This window comes from Notamacropus eugenii, chromosome 4 (genome assembly GCF_028372415.1).
Source record: "Notamacropus eugenii isolate mMacEug1 chromosome 4, mMacEug1.pri_v2, whole genome shotgun sequence".
Classification (NCBI taxonomy): domain Eukaryota; kingdom Metazoa; phylum Chordata; class Mammalia; order Diprotodontia; family Macropodidae; genus Notamacropus; species Notamacropus eugenii.
In genome coordinates this window covers 27,910,414-27,929,032 of record NC_092875.1, presented here as the reverse complement: position 1 = coordinate 27,929,032, position 18,619 = coordinate 27,910,414, and the positions used below count along the sequence as shown (strand labels likewise).

The 18,619-nt window shown below is 41.0% G+C and overlaps 1 protein-coding gene across 1 annotated transcript in view; it reads right to left on the bottom strand.

The window, feature by feature from the left end:
- KSR2 (kinase suppressor of ras 2) overlaps window positions 1–18,619 on the bottom strand; it is a 590,333-nt gene that overhangs the window by 244,693 nt on the left and 327,021 nt on the right. Inside the window, exon 5 of the mRNA XM_072600313.1 lies at window positions 6,177–6,358. Within this exon, the coding sequence (XP_072456414.1) occupies window positions 6,177–6,358 (182 nt within the window). The remainder of the gene's footprint in view (window positions 1–6,176; window positions 6,359–18,619) is intronic.

Sequence of the window (18,619 nt, the reverse complement as noted above, 5' to 3'; positions counted from 1 at the left end):
GAAATCAGAAGAAGGGTCCTGCAAAATAAACATAGGAATCTCAGAGTTTGAAATCATGAAATTCCCTTCAGCGGGGGAGATAAGGAGGAATTAGAGATTTAACATTTTTAAATGTAAGATTTCTCCATTCTTTCGAAATTGTAAAGCACACAAGCGCTGGTCATATCCCAGAAGACACACATATGCACACACATGTATACAGACACAAGACATTGGTGCTAAAAGGCAGATGGGTTACTGGAGAACAGATGTTTTCCTTAATGCCAGTGTAAATTCCTCAGCACTCTTAGGGAGCCTAGGAGGGGAATGGGCTGTTTTTGTCCACAATGACACAGAGTTCAATCATATTCATACAATATTCAGGAAGATAATAAGTAAAACAGGAATCAGAAATAATCTGACTAGGGCAGAGGCCAGTGGTGTTCTCACCTCCTGAGTCCTGGACACTATGCCTCTGAATGCAGCTCAAGTTCTTTAGTTAATTACGTGAAAAACTCATTAAACTTGCAATCCACAAAGCAATTCCCCTTTCCCTACCCAAATCTTCAGACAAGTTGCTATGTAGCCACGCTTCACCCACCCTAGACTTGGGAGGCTGATTTTTTTTTTTTGGTAGAGAAGGGTAAGAATTGACGTTGATTCTATTATATTTTATCTAATTCAATTTGATCCAGTGCTCTGGCCTTTCAAGATCTTTTGAGTCCATTTTCAACCTGCATTTAAGTCAGCTTTCTTAGGTTTGCGCCATCTGCAAATTTAACAAATGTGCCTTCTATCCTTTTATTCAAGATACTGATATAAATACTTAATAGTACAGAGACAAGTACGAATCCTTGGGTCAGTCCTTCCAACATAACACTGGACTGTAAATGACTAATGTTTGTGTCCAATGATTGAACCAACTCCAAAGTCACCCAACTGCGTATCCACATTCATCTGTTTAAACTACTCCCTGCTCCACTCTGATTTCTTTTCCTGACTCATCAGAATTGCTCCTTTTCATGTCTTCGAAATTTAATTATTGGGAACTTTCCATTCTTTCTAGAGTAACTTTCTCTCTAGAATTTTAGGTCACAGGATTCTGCCTATCTTTTCTCTATATCCTTCTAAAGCTAAAATCCATGTCAAACAATACCCAACCTATCTTTCGTATATTACAAGTACTAACATACCATTGGCATCTGTCAAGGTCTCTTTTTAGCCCAGTAACCAATTCTTCCTTATTAATGAAAATCAGATCCATGACAGAAGTTCCCTCATTAATAGCTTCTACCTCAGAGAGTTGCTGTGAAGATCAAATAATACAATATTTATAACAAGGCCTGGCATACTCAAAGTGCTTAATAAATGCTTATTACCTTCCCCTTCTCTCATTGACTGAAGAGGTTATAGTATATGAGAGTGATAGAAAATATGATTTTTTTAACAAGAAATTCTAAAGAGGATGGTAAAAGAGAAAACTGGGAAGACTTGTATGAAGTGATGCAGAGTAGAGTTAGCAGAACCAGGAAAATAGCTTATACAATAAAAATAATAATATTTCAAGGACAAAGAGCTCTTAAAGAATTAGAAACTCTGATCAGTGCAATGACTAGCCATATGTGCCTACCTTCTCATAGAAAGATAAGGGACTCAATACAGACTGGGACTTTTTTTTAAATAGGGCTAACTGAGGGATGTGTTTTGCTTAACAGAGTTTTATTTTTTTCTTGCCTTAATTGTGGAGAGGGGATGTGGAGAATACAGATCTTCCTGAAAGTGAATTTTTAGAAAATAAATTTCCCCATTGGTTCCTCTACTTTTTGAATGATTAAATTAAGTCAAGCCAAGAAAGAGTTAACCCTTTTTTCTTTAGTCAGAAAGATATAAGTGATACAGATATTTGAAGCCCCCTACCACTAGTGTTTCATATTCCTGAAAGTCCAGCTCTTGCCTGTAGCTCCAAGAAGCTGTTCCATGCACGGCAGTCACACCCCAATAAATCATCTTGACAGATGAGCTAAACCAGGTTGAGGGTAACCAATGGCCTCAAACCTGTTGGTGAATTAGAGAGATATCTACCCCAAATCTGTGAAGACTTTCTGTAGTAGAATGGGCAGATGAGAACAGTTTGTTCCAATAGCCATGATGGCAACTGAAGCAGTTACTATGGAGGGCTTAGAACTTGATCAGACATGAAAGATGCCAACATCATCCACTACATCCCAAGCCATTGCCAGTTGTCTTGACTTCTGTCCTGTCACTGGACTTCAGTGACTCAGGAAGAGAGAGTAAGGCTGACAACTTTGTGCAACTCTGCCTCTCTTAAATCCAATGAATGTACAAGTCAATACATCAGCTGTGATATCATTGGTCGCCTTTGAAAATATGAAAAACAATCAACAATCATGCTTCTGTGCCAGACTTGTGACTGGTTTCCTGAATAACTCATCTATTACTGCTCTCTAAGTGGTCTATAGTATAATACAATGGCAATGTTACTTCCAGTTCTGCTTCCATTCATTCTAATGACCCAACTGGCATTCCCATCACATTTTTTCCTCTGATTCTTGTATTTTCCACACATATGTTTTCTTAAATACACAGCGAATCTCCTCCTGCCACCCTCATCTCTTTACTAAACTGTTGCTTTTTGGTTTTTGGGTTTTTTAAAGACACATTTAATGTCTTAAAATGTCAAAAGTTTTAATAACTTTTCCAGAACCAACTTCTAATCATAGATCTTATCCTAAGGTTTTGGTTATATCTATGAGATTATCAATCAATAAGTATTTATTAAGTGCCTACTATGTAGCAGGCACTGTGCTAAGTTCTGGGAATACAAAAAGGCAAAAGACAATCCCTCTCCTCAAGGAGTTTACCATCTAATTGGGGAGAAAACATGCAAACAAATATATACACAGGAAGGTATGTATGGGATTGATAGGAAATAACAGAAAACCCTGGAATTAAAAGAGGCTGTGGAAAGCTTTCTATAGAAGGTGTAATTTTATTTGGGACTTAAAGGAAGCCAGGGAGGTTAGTAGGTGGAGCAGAGGAGGAAGAGAATTCCAGGAATAGGAGACAGCAAGAGAAAATGCATGAATGCATTAAGAGTGACAACTCACCTTGCTCATTATCCATACTCTGTACATTTCTGTGGAGTTATGTGAGGTTAAGAGTTTCCTTCCTAGTGCCTTTCTATGTCATCTCTTGAAAATTGCTGAGTATTTCTACCACTGTTCTCTTTCCCCCATTGTTTGTTGTTCAATCGTGTCTGACTCTTCATGACCCCATGGACCATAGCACTCCAGACTCTTTTATCCTCCACTGTCTCTCAAAGTCTGCCCAACTTCATGTTCACTGTTTCCATGATACCATCTATCCATCTCACCTTCTGCCAACCCCTTTTCCTTTCATATTAAATCTTTCTCAACATCAGGATCTTTTTCAACAAGTCCTGTGTTCCAAAGTATTTAAGCTTTGGCATTGGTGTTGTAATATTAAAAATTGTCAAGTTAAAAATCTTCTCTGCCCATTAACAGACCTCAGGTAGAGCTGTTAAGGAAAGTTTATTTATGGGGAGGTTTGTTTGCTTCAAGGCTTTAACACCTTTTGGGAATTAGGTTCTGAAGCACGTGGATTGTGAGATGAGGTTTTGCTTTGGGGCTCAATCATTGGAAGATTGTTTGAGTGATTAGGCCGATGAGACTCTGGGAAGCTACTAAGGAGTCCTCCAGCTTTGAAAACTCAGATGTTGGTGCTTCTTTCTCTGGTAGCTATGTAAGTATGTAATGATCAGACAGTTTGATCTTCCTGTTGATCAGTGATGTATGTATTGCCCATGGTCAGACAGTTGGAAGCCCTGTCTGTTGTTCTCTCTATTGGTATATGTGTTTGATTAAAGTGATTGTTGATCCTTCAGATGTTGCTTTCCTTTTAGAAAAGCAGATCCAAGAAACTGTACCAGCCTGTCATCTTAGGTATGTCAAGTATTGGGTATTAACAAGTATTTGACCTTCCAGTGAATAGCCTGGAATTAATTTCTTTAATTAATTTCTTTAAGTACTGACTGATTTGGTTTTCTTGCTATCCAAGGGACTCTCAAAAGTCTTTTCTAGTACTACAATTTGAGAATGTTAATTCTGCAGCATTCACTTTTATCGTCCAACTCTCACAGCTATACATTGCTGCTGGGAAACCCATAGCTTTGGCTATACAGATCTTTTTGGCAAGGTGATGTCTCTGCTTTTTAGTATGTTGTCCAGATTTGCCATAGCTTTCCTTCCAAGGAGCAAGTATCTTTTACTTCCATGCTTACCACCAATAATGACCACAGTGATCTTTGAGCCCAAGAATATAAAATCTGACCCTGCTTCCATTTCTTCTCCCTCTATTTGCCAGGAAGTGATGAGACCAGTTGCCAAAGTCTTAGTTGTTTGTTTGGGTTTTTTTTAATGATAAAAGAAAATAGCTTTTACACTCTCCTCTTTCACCCTCATCAAGAGGTTTCTTAAAAGTACTCTCTATGGTGTCTGCCTTGGTGGATGTATATAGGTGATTTTTTTTCCTTCCCCTTCCCTTTTTGGTCTTTGGATTTTATTTGCAAGGCTCCAAACAAATATATTTTCACCAACCCTTATCAGTTATACTCCATCCCTGGCCAAGAACTTTTCATTCCTATGTGTTAAATTACAATCCAGAAATTCATTTTCAAACATCTTAACAAGTTGTTCATTTCCCTCTTTGTCCTTACTGACATTGGTTGTTCTACTAAAGCTATGTCTTTATATCTATTGTTATGCCCTACTGCAGGCTTCTACACTTCAACACCTTCCAATGCATTAATAACAATAAAGACAACCTTAATGAGAATTTTTATTATAACAACAATAATGAATAACATATAACATTTTAAAATGAGAAGTACGCTGGAGGAGAAGTAGATGATAGGGTGCAGGATTTGGAATCATGGCCTCCACTTCTGACACATACTTGCTGTGCTTCAGTAGGTAAATCACTTAACTTTTCAATGTCTCAAACAACTCTTTATCACAACAAAGTCACAGGTCTGATTCTTTCTTGTACATGTGAGTTCTCCATGCAGATAAAGTCACAGATCCTTCTGTATTTGGTATTTAAAGTTTGCAAAGTCGACCCATATTTCAGAGCTTCACCTGGTTTTGAGGATATTTTCTTCATTTTACAAATAAGGAAACTGAGGCTCAGAGAAGTCAAATGACTTATATATCTAGTAGTGGAAGAATCTTAGAGGTCATCTCCTGTGCTTCTTATATTGTGGGTCTCCATCCTATATAGAGAATTAAGTTTAAGAACCCCTGAAGGGGCTGTGAGTGGAAAAAGTTTAAGAAGACTAGATTCTATTCCAATGCCCTCATTTTACTGATCAGGAAACTGAGACCTTTGTGTCTTGTGTGGATAGTCATATAAATGGTGTCAGAGATAGGACTTGAATCTATACAGAGTTCAGTACTTGGTCCATTAGAAAAGCTGTCTCACTCCAAGATTCAGGAAGGGTCTTATTTCCCTGCCTTAGGCAATGGACAAAAACCTTTCTCAGAAACTGGGCATGGAGAAAAACTCTCACTACCAACTCTAACTAAAGGGGGGGGGCGATTGGAGACTAAGTGCACCTTTGAGGTGATAAAAGGTATTATACATGTTGGCTTGTGTTTCAAACAGAAATTCTTTTACTCACAGTGGATATTAAGAGCCAGGAGGAACAGAAAACAAACAGCAAAATAAACCCCACACTTGGAAGCCAAACAGTCTCCTTTAACCCATTAAGTGTTTATTCCTATCTCTCTTTTCCACCTGCGGTGAGCCAGCTACAAACACTCAGTAATGATAGCTCCAATTCAGCCTTTCAAGCATCAATTTCCCCCTCTCTTCCAAACAATCCAAAGAAAGGCAGAGAGCCCAAAGAGGAGGCAAGGAGCACCTGATGATGTACGTGTGTCGCCTCAGAAGGCGGTTCAGGAGCCCAGAAAGAGAAGAAAAGCGCACCTGGCTGAGAGCGCAGTCACCCCGCCTTTGCCCAGTCTCGTGGGCTCTCCCCGTCCCAAGTTTCTGCAGGTGCCAGGGCAGAATTCGGAAGCAGAGGCAAGGTGAGGGAAGCAGCCCACCCAGAGGAAAAGCAGAGCAGGGGGCCGGCGCCTGGGGCCCCTGGGACTTACTGGTGGAGAAGTTGGCTTCGGGATGGACCGGAGGAGTGGAAGGAAGAAAGGGTGGGTAGCCCACGAAGAAGGACCGCAGAGAGCGCTCGGAGAGCAGGGGCGAGCGCTGCGACGGGATGTTCTCACAACTGCCCACGCTGTTATGAATCTTTAAATTCAGGGGCTTATTCCTTTTCTTGACCCTGGGGTAAAGACAGAAAGGAGAATAAAATTATAATTACGACCATAGCAATACTTATGATGCTGATAATGATATGTCAGCAAGTTGTTACCAAGTGCCTACTGTGTGCCAGGCACCAGCTAGGAGCAGGGGGCAGATGGACCCCCAAAAGACAAAAATTATAACTTTGCCTTCAGGGAGCTTCCATTCTACTGGGGAAACAATCCATAAGCAAGCCTTGATTAAGTGCAGGCTCTGTACCATGACCTGTGCTGGGCTGGGGGTATGAAGACAAAGTATAATAGTCCCAGCCCTTCAGGAACTTATGCTAGATGTGAAAGATACCGTGTCCACACACATGTATGAGAGGCAGACAGAGATAGAGACAGAGGCACACAGAGAGAGACAGAGAAGGGAGGAGAGGGGAGAAGAGGGGAGGAAGACAGGGGCAGAACGGGGGAGATACAGAGAGAAACAGAGGACAGAGAAAGAGAAAAGGGGAAGAAGGGGGGAGAGGAGGGGGAAAGAGAGGTGAGAGAGAGAGGAAAGACAGAGGGAGACAGCGAAAGAGAGCCAGACAGAGAGAGAGAGACAAAGAAGAGGAAAGGAAGGGAAGAAAGGAAGGAGGGAGAAAGAGAGACAAATACAGAATGAGAAGAGGAGAGAAAAGGAGGGAGAGGAGGGGGAGAGAGAGAGAAGACAGAATCCAACAGAGACAAAGAGAGAGAGAAAGGGAAGAAGGGATGGAGAGAGGAGAGGAGAGAGAGGGAGAAGAGGAGAGGAGGAGGAGAGAGGAGGAAAGGAGAGAAGAAGAGAGGAGAAATGAGATGAGACCTTTCCTGACCTCTCTATCCCTGAACTGATAGCTGTCTCAGTTGTTGGACTGAATTGAATTGAATTTCCTACAGCCCTCAAATGGTACCCTAGTTAACTACAGAGAAGTCCAACCTTCCTAGGACATGGGAGAGGGGTAGTCCTAACTGAACCCTGAGCTCCAGCCATCCCTGACCCCTCCTCCCTCTGTCTCTGAAGTATTTGACTGGAGGTTCTCTCTGGCCTTCTGTTTATAGCAGGATCTGTTCGAGATATAGCAAAGCCCTTTCAAATGCTCAACTAGAGGATTGCTAAAGATGTAACTTACTGCATCTTTCAATACAGAAACAGATTCCTTTTTTAAAGGCTTGTTTCTAGTTTACTTAGGGCTCAGTTTTCATCTTTTTTAAAATAAAAAAAATACTCATATAAACTTGAAAAGAAACCTAAATGCCATTCATGGAATGGTCTGTTTCTATGGTGAGCTGAGGCATCTGTCTAACTTGGAGGAAAAAAATTCTCCATTGTTGGGAAAGAAGTGAGCCTTCTATGAAGAAATTGTTGGAGAGATGTTCTATAGTTTGTCCTTATTTACCTGGGGATATATTTCCTTCCCTCCTATCCACGTGACCCACCCTCTTGTCCCAATTAGTCCATTGACTCATCCTAGATCCCCCATAAGGTCAGTCCAGGTGAATCCAAGTGAACCTTCTTTACAAACAGTGGTCATGCCATGAGAGCTAACACATGTTTTTGGGCAAAATTGCTTCCTGCCTAGGGTCATCTCCCAGTCATCATATTGCACCTCCTTTTCTGACTTCACAGGGTATTTATTAAGTTAAAATTATGTATTACTGTGCTAGGCAATGGGAATACAGAGAGGAAAAAATGGAATAGTCTGCCCTCAAGGAGCTTATATTCTAATGAGAGTATAAATGGAGTAATTGGAGGGAATCATGGGCATTTAGAGGAGGAGCAGATCAGGGGAGATCTCATATGAGCCTTGAAAGAAGGTAGGGATACTGAAAAGCAGGGATGAATAAGTATTGGAGCAGATAGAGTACTGGAATTGGAGTAAGGAGGACTCAAGTTCTAATCCTGCCTCAGACACTTACTAGCAGTGATATACTTAAAGTGCAAATCTAAGCACATCATTCCCTTACTCAAGAATCTCTAGTTCTCTAGGATGGAGCCTTTTTGCCTCTAGGATCAAATACAAACACCTTTTTTTTTTCTTTTTAAATTTGAAGTCCTTTCAATTTGGCTTCATTCTAACTTTCCAGGCTTGGTCTCTATTAATTCTCTTTATGCATTTTATGTTCTAAACGGATCTAAGTGCTCTCCTCTTACATGACATTCCATAGCCCACTTCCAAGGTGTCCTCCATGCTTGGACCAAAAACAACAATAACCAACATTTCTCTAGCACTTTAACTATAGCCCATTTCAACAGCACATTTTTGCTAAGTGTTTTACATATAGTATCACCTTTGTTTCTTATTAACAACACTGGGAGATAGATGCTAGTATCTTCATTTTACAGATGAGAAAACTGAGGCTACTCAGGGAGATTAAGTCACTTGCCCATGGTTACACTACCAAGAAACTGAATCATTTTCATTTGAATTGTCTTAGTAAGATTCTGAAGATCACTTGGCAGGATAAGGTACTGGACACTGAGGTCCTTTCACATGCTGAACTGTCAAGCATTCAAACGTTACTGCAGAGAGCTCAACTCCAATGGGTTGGCCATGTTGTGTGAATGCCAAATGTATGCTTGCCTACTTTATGGAAAACTCACAAGAGACAGACTGTAGAATGGAGGTTAAAAGGAGTGATACAAAGATGGTCTCTCTGAAGAACTTGGGAATTGATTGTGAGACATGGGAGACACTGGCATAGGACTGCCTGGTGTGCCATGCCTACATCAAAGAAGGCACTGTGCTCTATAAGCGAAGCAGAATTGCAGTAGCTCAAAAGAAACATGAAAAGCACAAATTTAGAGACATCACCACTTCCAATGTTCATGTGAACTATCTGTGCCTGACGACCTGTGGTAAAGCACTCCAAGCTTGCGTCTGACAGGCAGACACACTGTGCCTTGACTCCAGCATACTGAACTCATTTTGGTCCTCTTTGAGCATGAAAGACAACAACAAACTATGTATGTGTGGTTTTTGGTAATTATTTTTGATAATTTAAAAAAAAATAACTATTCCAATATGATTGGTTTTCTTTGTAAATCTGTGTATTTTATTTATATATTTAAGGGGGGAAAGCATTCATTATTTATGTCAGGCATTATGCTAAGTGCTTTACAATCATTATCTTGTTTGATTCTCAACAACCCTGGGAGATAGATGCTATTGTTATCCCCATTTTACAGATGAGGAAACTGAAGCAGACAGAGGTGAAATGCCTCGTTTAGGATCACACAGCTAGTATATGTTTGAGGCTGGACTGGAATTCAAGTCTTCCTGGCTCCAGATCCAGTACTCTATCCACTACCACTGGGCTACCATTTAAAAACATTAGCTGAAGAAGAGATGTCTAGGCTTTCTCAGACTGTCGGGGCAGAGGGTGGAGGTCTATAGCACAAAAACTATGAAGAATTCCAACTCTACGCCATGACTCCTCTGACTCCACAGAAAAAAACAGAAAGTGCTAGTGCTCCATGGACCAGTAGTAAATAACCAGCTGTACCCTGGAACTATCCAGTGCTATTTTTAACAAAGGAAGAAACAATCAACCAGCATTTGTGAAGTATACCAGGAGACACATTAGACAATGAAGATACAAAGACAAAAAAATAAATCTCCCTCTGTCTCCAAGGAGTTTACATTCTACTAAGTATCTCAGGCTTGAGGCCAGCCCTCTAGCCCCTCTTCCGCTAATGGTCCTGCAGCTCTCTGTTGTGACTGTTCCCATCCCATGTGAAATCTTTCTAACTGCAACCAAGCTGTTTTATTTTCTCTGCCCTTAATTACTCACCCTCCCCTCTAAAAAAGCAGTATCATGCCATGAAAATAGCAATGGACTGGAAGGCAGAGGGTCTGGGTTCAAATCCCAGCTTTGCCACTTACTATCTGGGTGACCTTGGACCAAACTTCACCTCCCCAGGAGCCTCAGTTTCCTCCTCTTCAAAATAAGAGGGTCAGACTGAAAGGTGTTTGAAGTTCCTTTCCACTTTAAATCAATGATGTCCCCACATGGCCAAAAAGCCAGCAATAGGAGGGAGAAGGAATCTCTTTTTATCCATAAGGAAACAGAAGGATCATAGAATCAGGGATTGGAGATCTGAGTGTGGTGATGGCGTGGGACCTCAGAGGCCATCTCAACTATCCCTCCATTTTACAAATCAAGAAACTGAGGCTTATGAAGGTGATTTACCATTTACTAGATGACTCAGAAATCATCCAGTACAAAAAGGAAACCAAGGTCCATGGAGATTAAGTGACTTGCCCAAGGTCACAAAGGTAGTAAGTGGCAGAGCTGGTATTACTATCCTGGGTTTCTGACCTATGAGACAGTCCTCTGTCCTCTACAGTAGGGGCTCAGTGACTTGGCCAAGATTTATGAAGCAAGAGATCTAGGTTTTATAGAAACTGGCTCACCAGAGGACCCCATATAATAGAGTTGACTATGTGCAAAGCTGCCCTTTACAAAGAGATCAGGCTGGTTTTAAAAGGATTTTCTCCCTTTCCCAGTCAACTTCTGGGGATCACTGAATGCTTCAGAAACCTGGCAACAAAGGGAAATGTGGAGAAAAACAGCAATTTGCAGCCAAGAACAAAAGTTCAGTTCCACCCAGGGAAGTTGGGGCAGGAGTTTGATGTCACCATATTAACATAGCTCAGGATGCCCTCTTGTGGAAGAAAAAAAACCAACTGTGTAGTTTTACAAGCTACCCTGGAACAGAGAAACCATTGTGTGTATACATATACAGGCTCATAGATTTAGAGCCAAATAGGAAATGAGAAACCATCTAGTTCAACCCTTGCCTGCTGCTATAACAAATTATACTTTTATTAAGTATAGTATAAGTAAAGTACGTTAACAAGCGTTCAATTGCCTACTATGTGCTAGATACTAGGGAATGTGTACAGTGGCATATAAGGCACAGTGCCTACTGAAATGAGGCTTCTAGGTAATATAATAACTGCACAAGTGGAGACAGGCAGCTAGGTGGCACAGTGGATAGAACACTGATTTTGGAATTAAAAAGACTCATCTTCTTGAGTTCAAATCTGGTCTCAGATAGCTGTGCGACCCTCGGCAAGTCACTTTACCCTGTTTGCTTCAGTTTGCTCATTTGTAAAATAAGTTGGAGAAGGAAATGGCAAACCATTCTAGTGTCTTTGCCAAGAAAACCCCAAATAGGTTATGCAGAGTCCTATATAACTGAAACATGCCTCAATAATAAATGAGTGGAAACAAGGGGATAGATCTGATGCTGTGATGGTAAAATGACAAGATTTGACAAATGATTATCTATCTCTGTATACACAGAGACAGAGAGTGGGGAGGGAGGGAGAGAGAGAAGCCATTAAGGATGACACCAAGATGGAGAAGTTGGGTGACTGGAAGGGTGAAGGCATCCCCCAACAGAAATAGAGAAATTAGGATAAGATATAAATTTGAGAAAAGATCATGAGTTCTGTCCTTCCAAAATTCTGTGATCCAGCCAAGCCAGAGCTCTCTGCCCTCAGGATTTGTTCTATTTGGCCTATGTTGTCTGTCCCTTTTCTACTCTTTCTGATTTATTATTGTTCTCTCTCCTCAAATGATCCTGTGTTTACTCTTTTTGTTTAACTTTTGCAATCCCCTGGAGACTATAAGCTCTTCAAGGGCAGGGAATATTTGTGGGGTTTTGTCTGTATATCCTTAGGGTCTTGGCACATAATAGGTCCCTAGTAAATGCTTACTGAATTAAGTGAGAATGAAAGGTAAACTAGAAGCACAAACTGACATTGATATTAATCAATCAGCAGGTATTAATTAAGTGCTTACTAGTACCAGGTATGATAATAGATGCTGGAGATACAAAGATAATCACAAAATTGTCCCTGATTTACATTCCACAGAGAAAGACAATATAAACACATGTAAAAGTAAACAGAAAATACACACAACACCAAAGAATATAACACAATGAGAATATGGAGTTTCCACTCTTAGCTCTAAGCCCCCACCTCCCAAGTTATCAACAGAGGATGGAAAAAACAGTGAGAGCTGGTTACAGTCACTAGCTCCTGAGACATTTCCCAGTTCATCCCAAAGATGAAACAATTTAATTAAAAAGAACACCATTTCCCATAAGCATTGGACCATATTAGATATCATTTTCAAGTGACTTTAATGAAAATGTAGTTATTTCTGGGAAACAGAAATGAGGTATATGCAAAAGACAAAATGTACCCCTTCTCTCAGTCACCCAAATAGCTTCCACCAGACCCTATCTCCTGATTCATAGATCTAGAGCTAGAGGTGACCCTGTAAGTCAACTAATTCAATCATCTCATTTTACAGATGAAGAAATCAGGACATTTGAGAACTTAGGGAACTTCCCTAAGATAACACTGCTAGTAAGTGGCAGAGGCAGTATATAAACCTAGTTCTTCTGCCTCCAAATCTACTGCTCTTTCTACTGTACTGAATTTCATCCTACCTGTCTGATCATTTCTCAGTCTACTTTGCTGGACTATCTTTTTTATCATTAATAAAATAATCATAATGACTATCATTTACATCGTGCTTCAATATTTGCAAAGCATTTTACAGACATCTCATTTCATTATCACAACTGTGGAAGGTAAGTGCTATTATTATCCTCATTTAGGAAACTGAGGCCAGTAACTTAAGTGACTTGCTCAGATTCACACAACTAGTGTCTGAAACCCAGATTTGAACTCAGCTCTTCCTAACTGTAGGTCCAGTGCCCTATCACCACCTATTCATGAACATCCCTCTTAGGTCCTTTCCTCTCATCACTATAACTTCTCCCTTTGAAATCTCATCTACATTCATAGGTTCAAGTATCCTGCCTTCCGAAAGGTTCTCTGTACCCCATAGGTATTTTTTAATGTGGCCAAATGACTGGTTTGGGGCTGTCTTGTGAAATCAAATTCCTAAGATGTAATAGATTTAGAATTGGAAGAGACCTTAGTAGTCACAGAGTCACAGAACATGAAAACTGGAAAGGACTTCAGTGGATATCCAATCCATATTGTACCCAAAGGGATCCCCACTACAATATCAGAGTTCACAATTATATACTGTTTTGTGGCTTTCAAAGTGCCTTTCTCAGCAAAGTCCCAACAGTCATTTAATGACTACTTTTCCCATTTTACAAACTGGAAACTGAGGCTGAGAGGTTATTCCTCCTGAGTTCTCTTTTCTGGATTTTCATGATACTGCTCTCATCTCCCTGACCATTCTTTTTCAGCCTTCTTTGTTGGATCATCAGCCATGTCCCAGATCCAAAGCACTATTTGTTCTGTCCTCTTCTCTCTCTCCTGTATGCCTTGGTGACTCCATTTGTTACCATGGGTTCAAGCTTGAGCTCTGTGCAATTGATTTTCAAATCTATAAACCCAGCCCTAATCTCTCTCCTGAGTTCTAGTTTCTCATCATCAAGGTGAATATCACCCCCTAGATGCTTTAGAAGCACCTCAAACTCAATATATCCCCAACTGAATTCATTTTTTCCACCCCTACACCTGCCCTTCTCCAAACTTTACGGTACTTCAGAATTAGCTCTTCCTTCTCACTTAACATCTAAAAAGTTGCTGACATCCCTGGATCCATGGTTCTTGGCCCCTGCTGTTTCCCCCCCTACCACTGCTATTTTTCCACTCTCCAAACTGGACTTCCAGGGACCAGGATCAGGAAGACCTAAGCCTCTCAGTTCTGAGCTCTCAACACTGGGACAATGCTTCTTCACCTTGGCCATCTTACTACCTTCCCTTCCCACCCCAGCCCCCAGTACATCCACCTGATGTCTACCTCCTGCTCTGAGGACTTTAACCAAATCAGTACTACCACTGCTTCTGGAAAGAGTATATCACAAGGCTATTCTCTTGTTCTTCTCCTCATCTCTTACCTTTCAGGCTAAAGTAAACTTCCCTGACCATCCCTTTTCTACATATGCTGTTTCCTCCATTCAAATCTAAGCTCTTTAAAGGGAAGGGGCTGTCTTTGTTTTTTGTATCTATATCCTCAGTGCTTAACACTGTGCCTGATACATAAGTGCTTAATGATCACTCATTCATTCATAGGTATCAATCTTGGCTCTAAAATATGACTTGCTTCCATCCCCCTAGGCTCAAATTTTAGATCTGTTTCTTGCTGCATTGAGAAATGACTTCATTTTCTCATCTCTAAAATGGGCTGATGGGGTAGGGGGTGGGGCAAGAGAAAACTCAATGACCTCTAAAGTCACTTCTATCTCTAAGCATTTTTTGCCTTTCTTTGTATCCCAGTTCTTAGCATAGTACCTGACATGTGGGAAGTGTCTAATTAATGTTTGTTGACTCATGAACTTTATGATCTTACTAACTGCATGATTATGAGCAAAGGACTTCACCTCTTGGGGACTCAGTTTCCTCTGTAAAAGGGGGGTGATAATCTTTGCATGTGCTAAGGAAAGTGCTTAAAGAGTTACAGAAAGATGAGTTTTCTCTTCCTCCTTATTTCTATTATAATTATCATTTCTTTCACCCCTTGACCAGCTGAATTACATCTCCATGAACTCTGAAGCCCTCACCCGGTCAAACTCTTCAGCTCCACATTAATGATGCCTGGGGCATCTGGATGGCCCAATTGGGAGGAAATAACTGTGGCACAAGGGACAAGCATGCCACAATCATCTTTAGGGCATGGTTTGGAGAAAGAAAACAAGCACACATGCTGCCCACGGCTTTCAACCAAGAACTAATCCAATAATTGTTTCCTAACACAGGAAAAAATGCTTCTTTGCCTTAGATGTTGTTGATGGGGGCTGCAGTTTCCCAAAGCAGCCTCCCTCCTATTCATTTGCACTTGGCCTGATCTAATTAACCAAATAACCCACCAAGGCAGACTCAGGCCCCTAGGCATCAGTGGCTCTGTGACAAAAACAAGTGGGAACAAAAGGTTCTCTGGCTGCCTTCTGGACTCTGCAGCTCCATCACCTGGAACAGGCTGCTAATGGGGTCAAGGTTGAGAGTCCGATTCCCATACAGACAAGTTAACCTGGCCAAAATCAGAAGGCAAGAGATGAGAAGTAGAGTCAATAGAGGAAACCATAAGTTTTCAGACACCTACTAGCTATACTTCCCTGGGAAAGTCACTTAACTTATCTGTGCCTTAGTTTCCACATCTGTAAAATGAGTTTAAACTCAATGGCTTCTAAGATCCTTTCTAGCTCTAAATCTATACACCTATAAGGAAATATACACTGTCACATACATACATACAACCCTATTTCTGGTCAAGCATCTGATAAATAAATACATGACCATTTATCAAGGAAACAGGATTATAACTAGAAATTCTGCTGCCCAGGGCAAACACCACAAAATATACTCAGGGCAAACACTTGGGTTGGGGAGTGAGGAGAGACCTCATATCCCAGAACATGAGACATTGTTGAGAAGTGACCCAAGAACACTACCCCATGTTGGTAAGAGAAACTTTTTCATGGGATACCAGTTCCCATGGATGGGAAAATAGGGAAGCTGATATCTGAAGAGAGGTGGGTGGGGAGAGAGAGGGGAATCAGGCAGGGAGGCTTTCATCTAAAGTTTAGCCATCTGGTGGCTTCTTATTTTAACTAAATATTTTCCCCCATCTAGCAGCTAAGAGACAAGTGGAATTGGCCTTGGAGTCAGGAAAACTGGAATAAGTCCTACTTTCTGATGACAAGGGTTGTTTCATTTTTTTTGTATTCCTAGTGCCTGATACCAAGTAGTTAATCGATGCTTGCTGAGTTGTTCAATTAGGATCCCTTTCAAATTTGAGCTCCTATCATTATGAGATTAAGCTGTAAGTCCCTATGTTTTATTACTGTCTAATGGTTTTATGGATAGAAAGTTGTCCTTGAACAACAGAAGTTTCCAACTCCACTACACACTGACTGGGTGACCCTGGACAAGTTAATCATTCATCATTCCAGGCAGCTTTCTAAGGCTATAGGTTGGAGAGAAGGTGCAAACCTGAACTGGTAGAAGAAGAAAATGGAAGGGAACAGGCATTTATTAAGAGCCTACTATGTGCCTTAGCAACTAAGGGCTTTATAAACATTGGAAGGAGTGATCTCATCTGAAAGTTCCCTATGTCTATGAACCACAGGTCTAGTTCCTAGCTGTTGAGTTCTCTGGTCACTGTGAAGTCAGCTCCCTCTAAATGCCAGTGTCCTGGGAAATATTCCTAATTACCTTGCCTTAGTTCTGCCTCAGTAAGCAAGGGACTTGGGCCAGAGTCTGGATGGGTCCATGCAACCCATCAGAAAAACAACATCACAAATGAATGTCCTACCAATAATGAGTCATAAAGACACAAGATTTAGAGCTGGGAGGGAGGCAAGAGGTATTCTGGTCAAGACCCTGCATTTTGCCAAAGGGGAAAATAAGGAGGAGACTGAGTGATTTGACCAAGTTCACATAGATGGTATGTAGCAGGGATGGCTTTCCTTTCTAAACCAATAGATTTTATTAGGGAAGGCATAGAGGTACAATGGAATGAAGCCTTAATTTGGAGTCAGAGAGCCTGGGTTCAAATGCTTGCTGTGTTACTTGCTAACAATACAATCTTGGTCAAATCATTCCACCTCTATGGGTCTCAGTTTCCTCATCTGTAAAATGAAAGCACTAAACTAGATGACCTCTGGGGTACCTTCTATTCCTAGATCCATGGACCTATGATCCATGATCAGATGGAAGAGATATTAGATTTGTTTTATTTGGTTCTAGAAGACAGAACCAAGAATAATTGGCAGAAGTTAAGAAGAGGCTAAAACAGTCTGTGTTGGGAAAAACTTCCTCCCAATTAGAGCTGTCCCAAAGGAGAATGGACTGCCTCAAGAGAGAGCAGATTCTTGAAACCTACAAGTCTTCACTAGAGGACCACTTGTCTGGTAGTTTATAGTGGGGGATTCCTTTTAAGTTTGGATTCAACTAGGGGGCCACTAAGGTCCTTTCCAACTCTGAAATGGTGCGATTCTGTAGCTTAGTGCTGGAGATCATCCAGTCAAACCCCCTCATTTTGCAGAAGAGGAAAGCCAAGAGCTAGGAATTGATCTCACAATTTAAAAGTGTGTTCAGATCTGAGTGACACAGTTTAGCAAAGTTGTTGGTGAGTTGCAATGGTCCAGAGGAGGGCAGCCAGGATGGTAAAGGGCCCAAGTTGGTTGTGGTAGTTGTTGTTGTATTTGTCCTTCATTCTCGAAGAGGACCATGAAATTAAGATGTTGACATGACTTGTACTTGACTTTGATTTGAGTGAGGGAGGGCTGTGCAGGGTCACCAGCCTCACTTTCTCCTCCAGAGCCATCTGGGTCCAGCAGCCAGATATTCACCAGGACAACTGGAGATGGCCCAGGATGCAATGTGGGACCTTGGGCATTTTAGGCTAAGATCTTATCAGATTCTCACATTGAGTGAGATACATCCATTCAATGAATAGGCCTCTTTAATAAGTTGCTCAAGGGGTGGCCCCTTTTAATAAAAGAAAAAAATAAACAAAAATTCAAACTAGGAGGGGAAAACCCTGATCACACATGAAAAGGGGTAGGAGGAAAGAGTGATGTTTAGTTTAGGATGTAAGCTCTTTGAGGGCAAGAACAATTTCATTCATGTCTGGATATCCTCTTAGACCCTGGAGCATAGCAGATATTTAATAAATTCTTGTTAGATGGGAGCAAAGGGAGAAAAAAGAAGGCAGGAAAGGGAAAGCTAGAAGAGGAGAGGGGGGATAAGACAGAACAGGATTTGATGGCACAGAAGCCTTAAGGGATATGAACGCTGTCTTGAAATATTTGAAGTATTCTGCTTGATTCTGAGAGAACCAAGACCAAAAAGCAGATCTTCCAGAAAGCTAACTAATGTTTGACACAAGGATGAACTTCCTAACAACTACAGCTACTCCAGAATCAAGTGGGTTGTTTTCGGGGGTACTATTCTTAAGTCCTTCAGCAAAGGCTGGATGGTCATTCATCAGGCACGCTGTAAATGGCATTCTTGTTCAGGACTAGGTTGTCTTGAGTGGTCTCTGAAGTCCCTTCCAACTCCAAGTTTCTGTGGTTTTTTAATTCCAAATTCCCCCCATGCCATATATTTGGATGGTAAGTTAAAAAAAGACAGCTGTCAAAAGACTCTCAATTCCTGTGCATTCAAGTGAAATGAGGCACCAGTGTATCATTAGATCATCCAGCTCATTTCCTATCTATGAATGTGCTCTTCACACCCACTGAATCTACAACTAGCTTCTTTGTC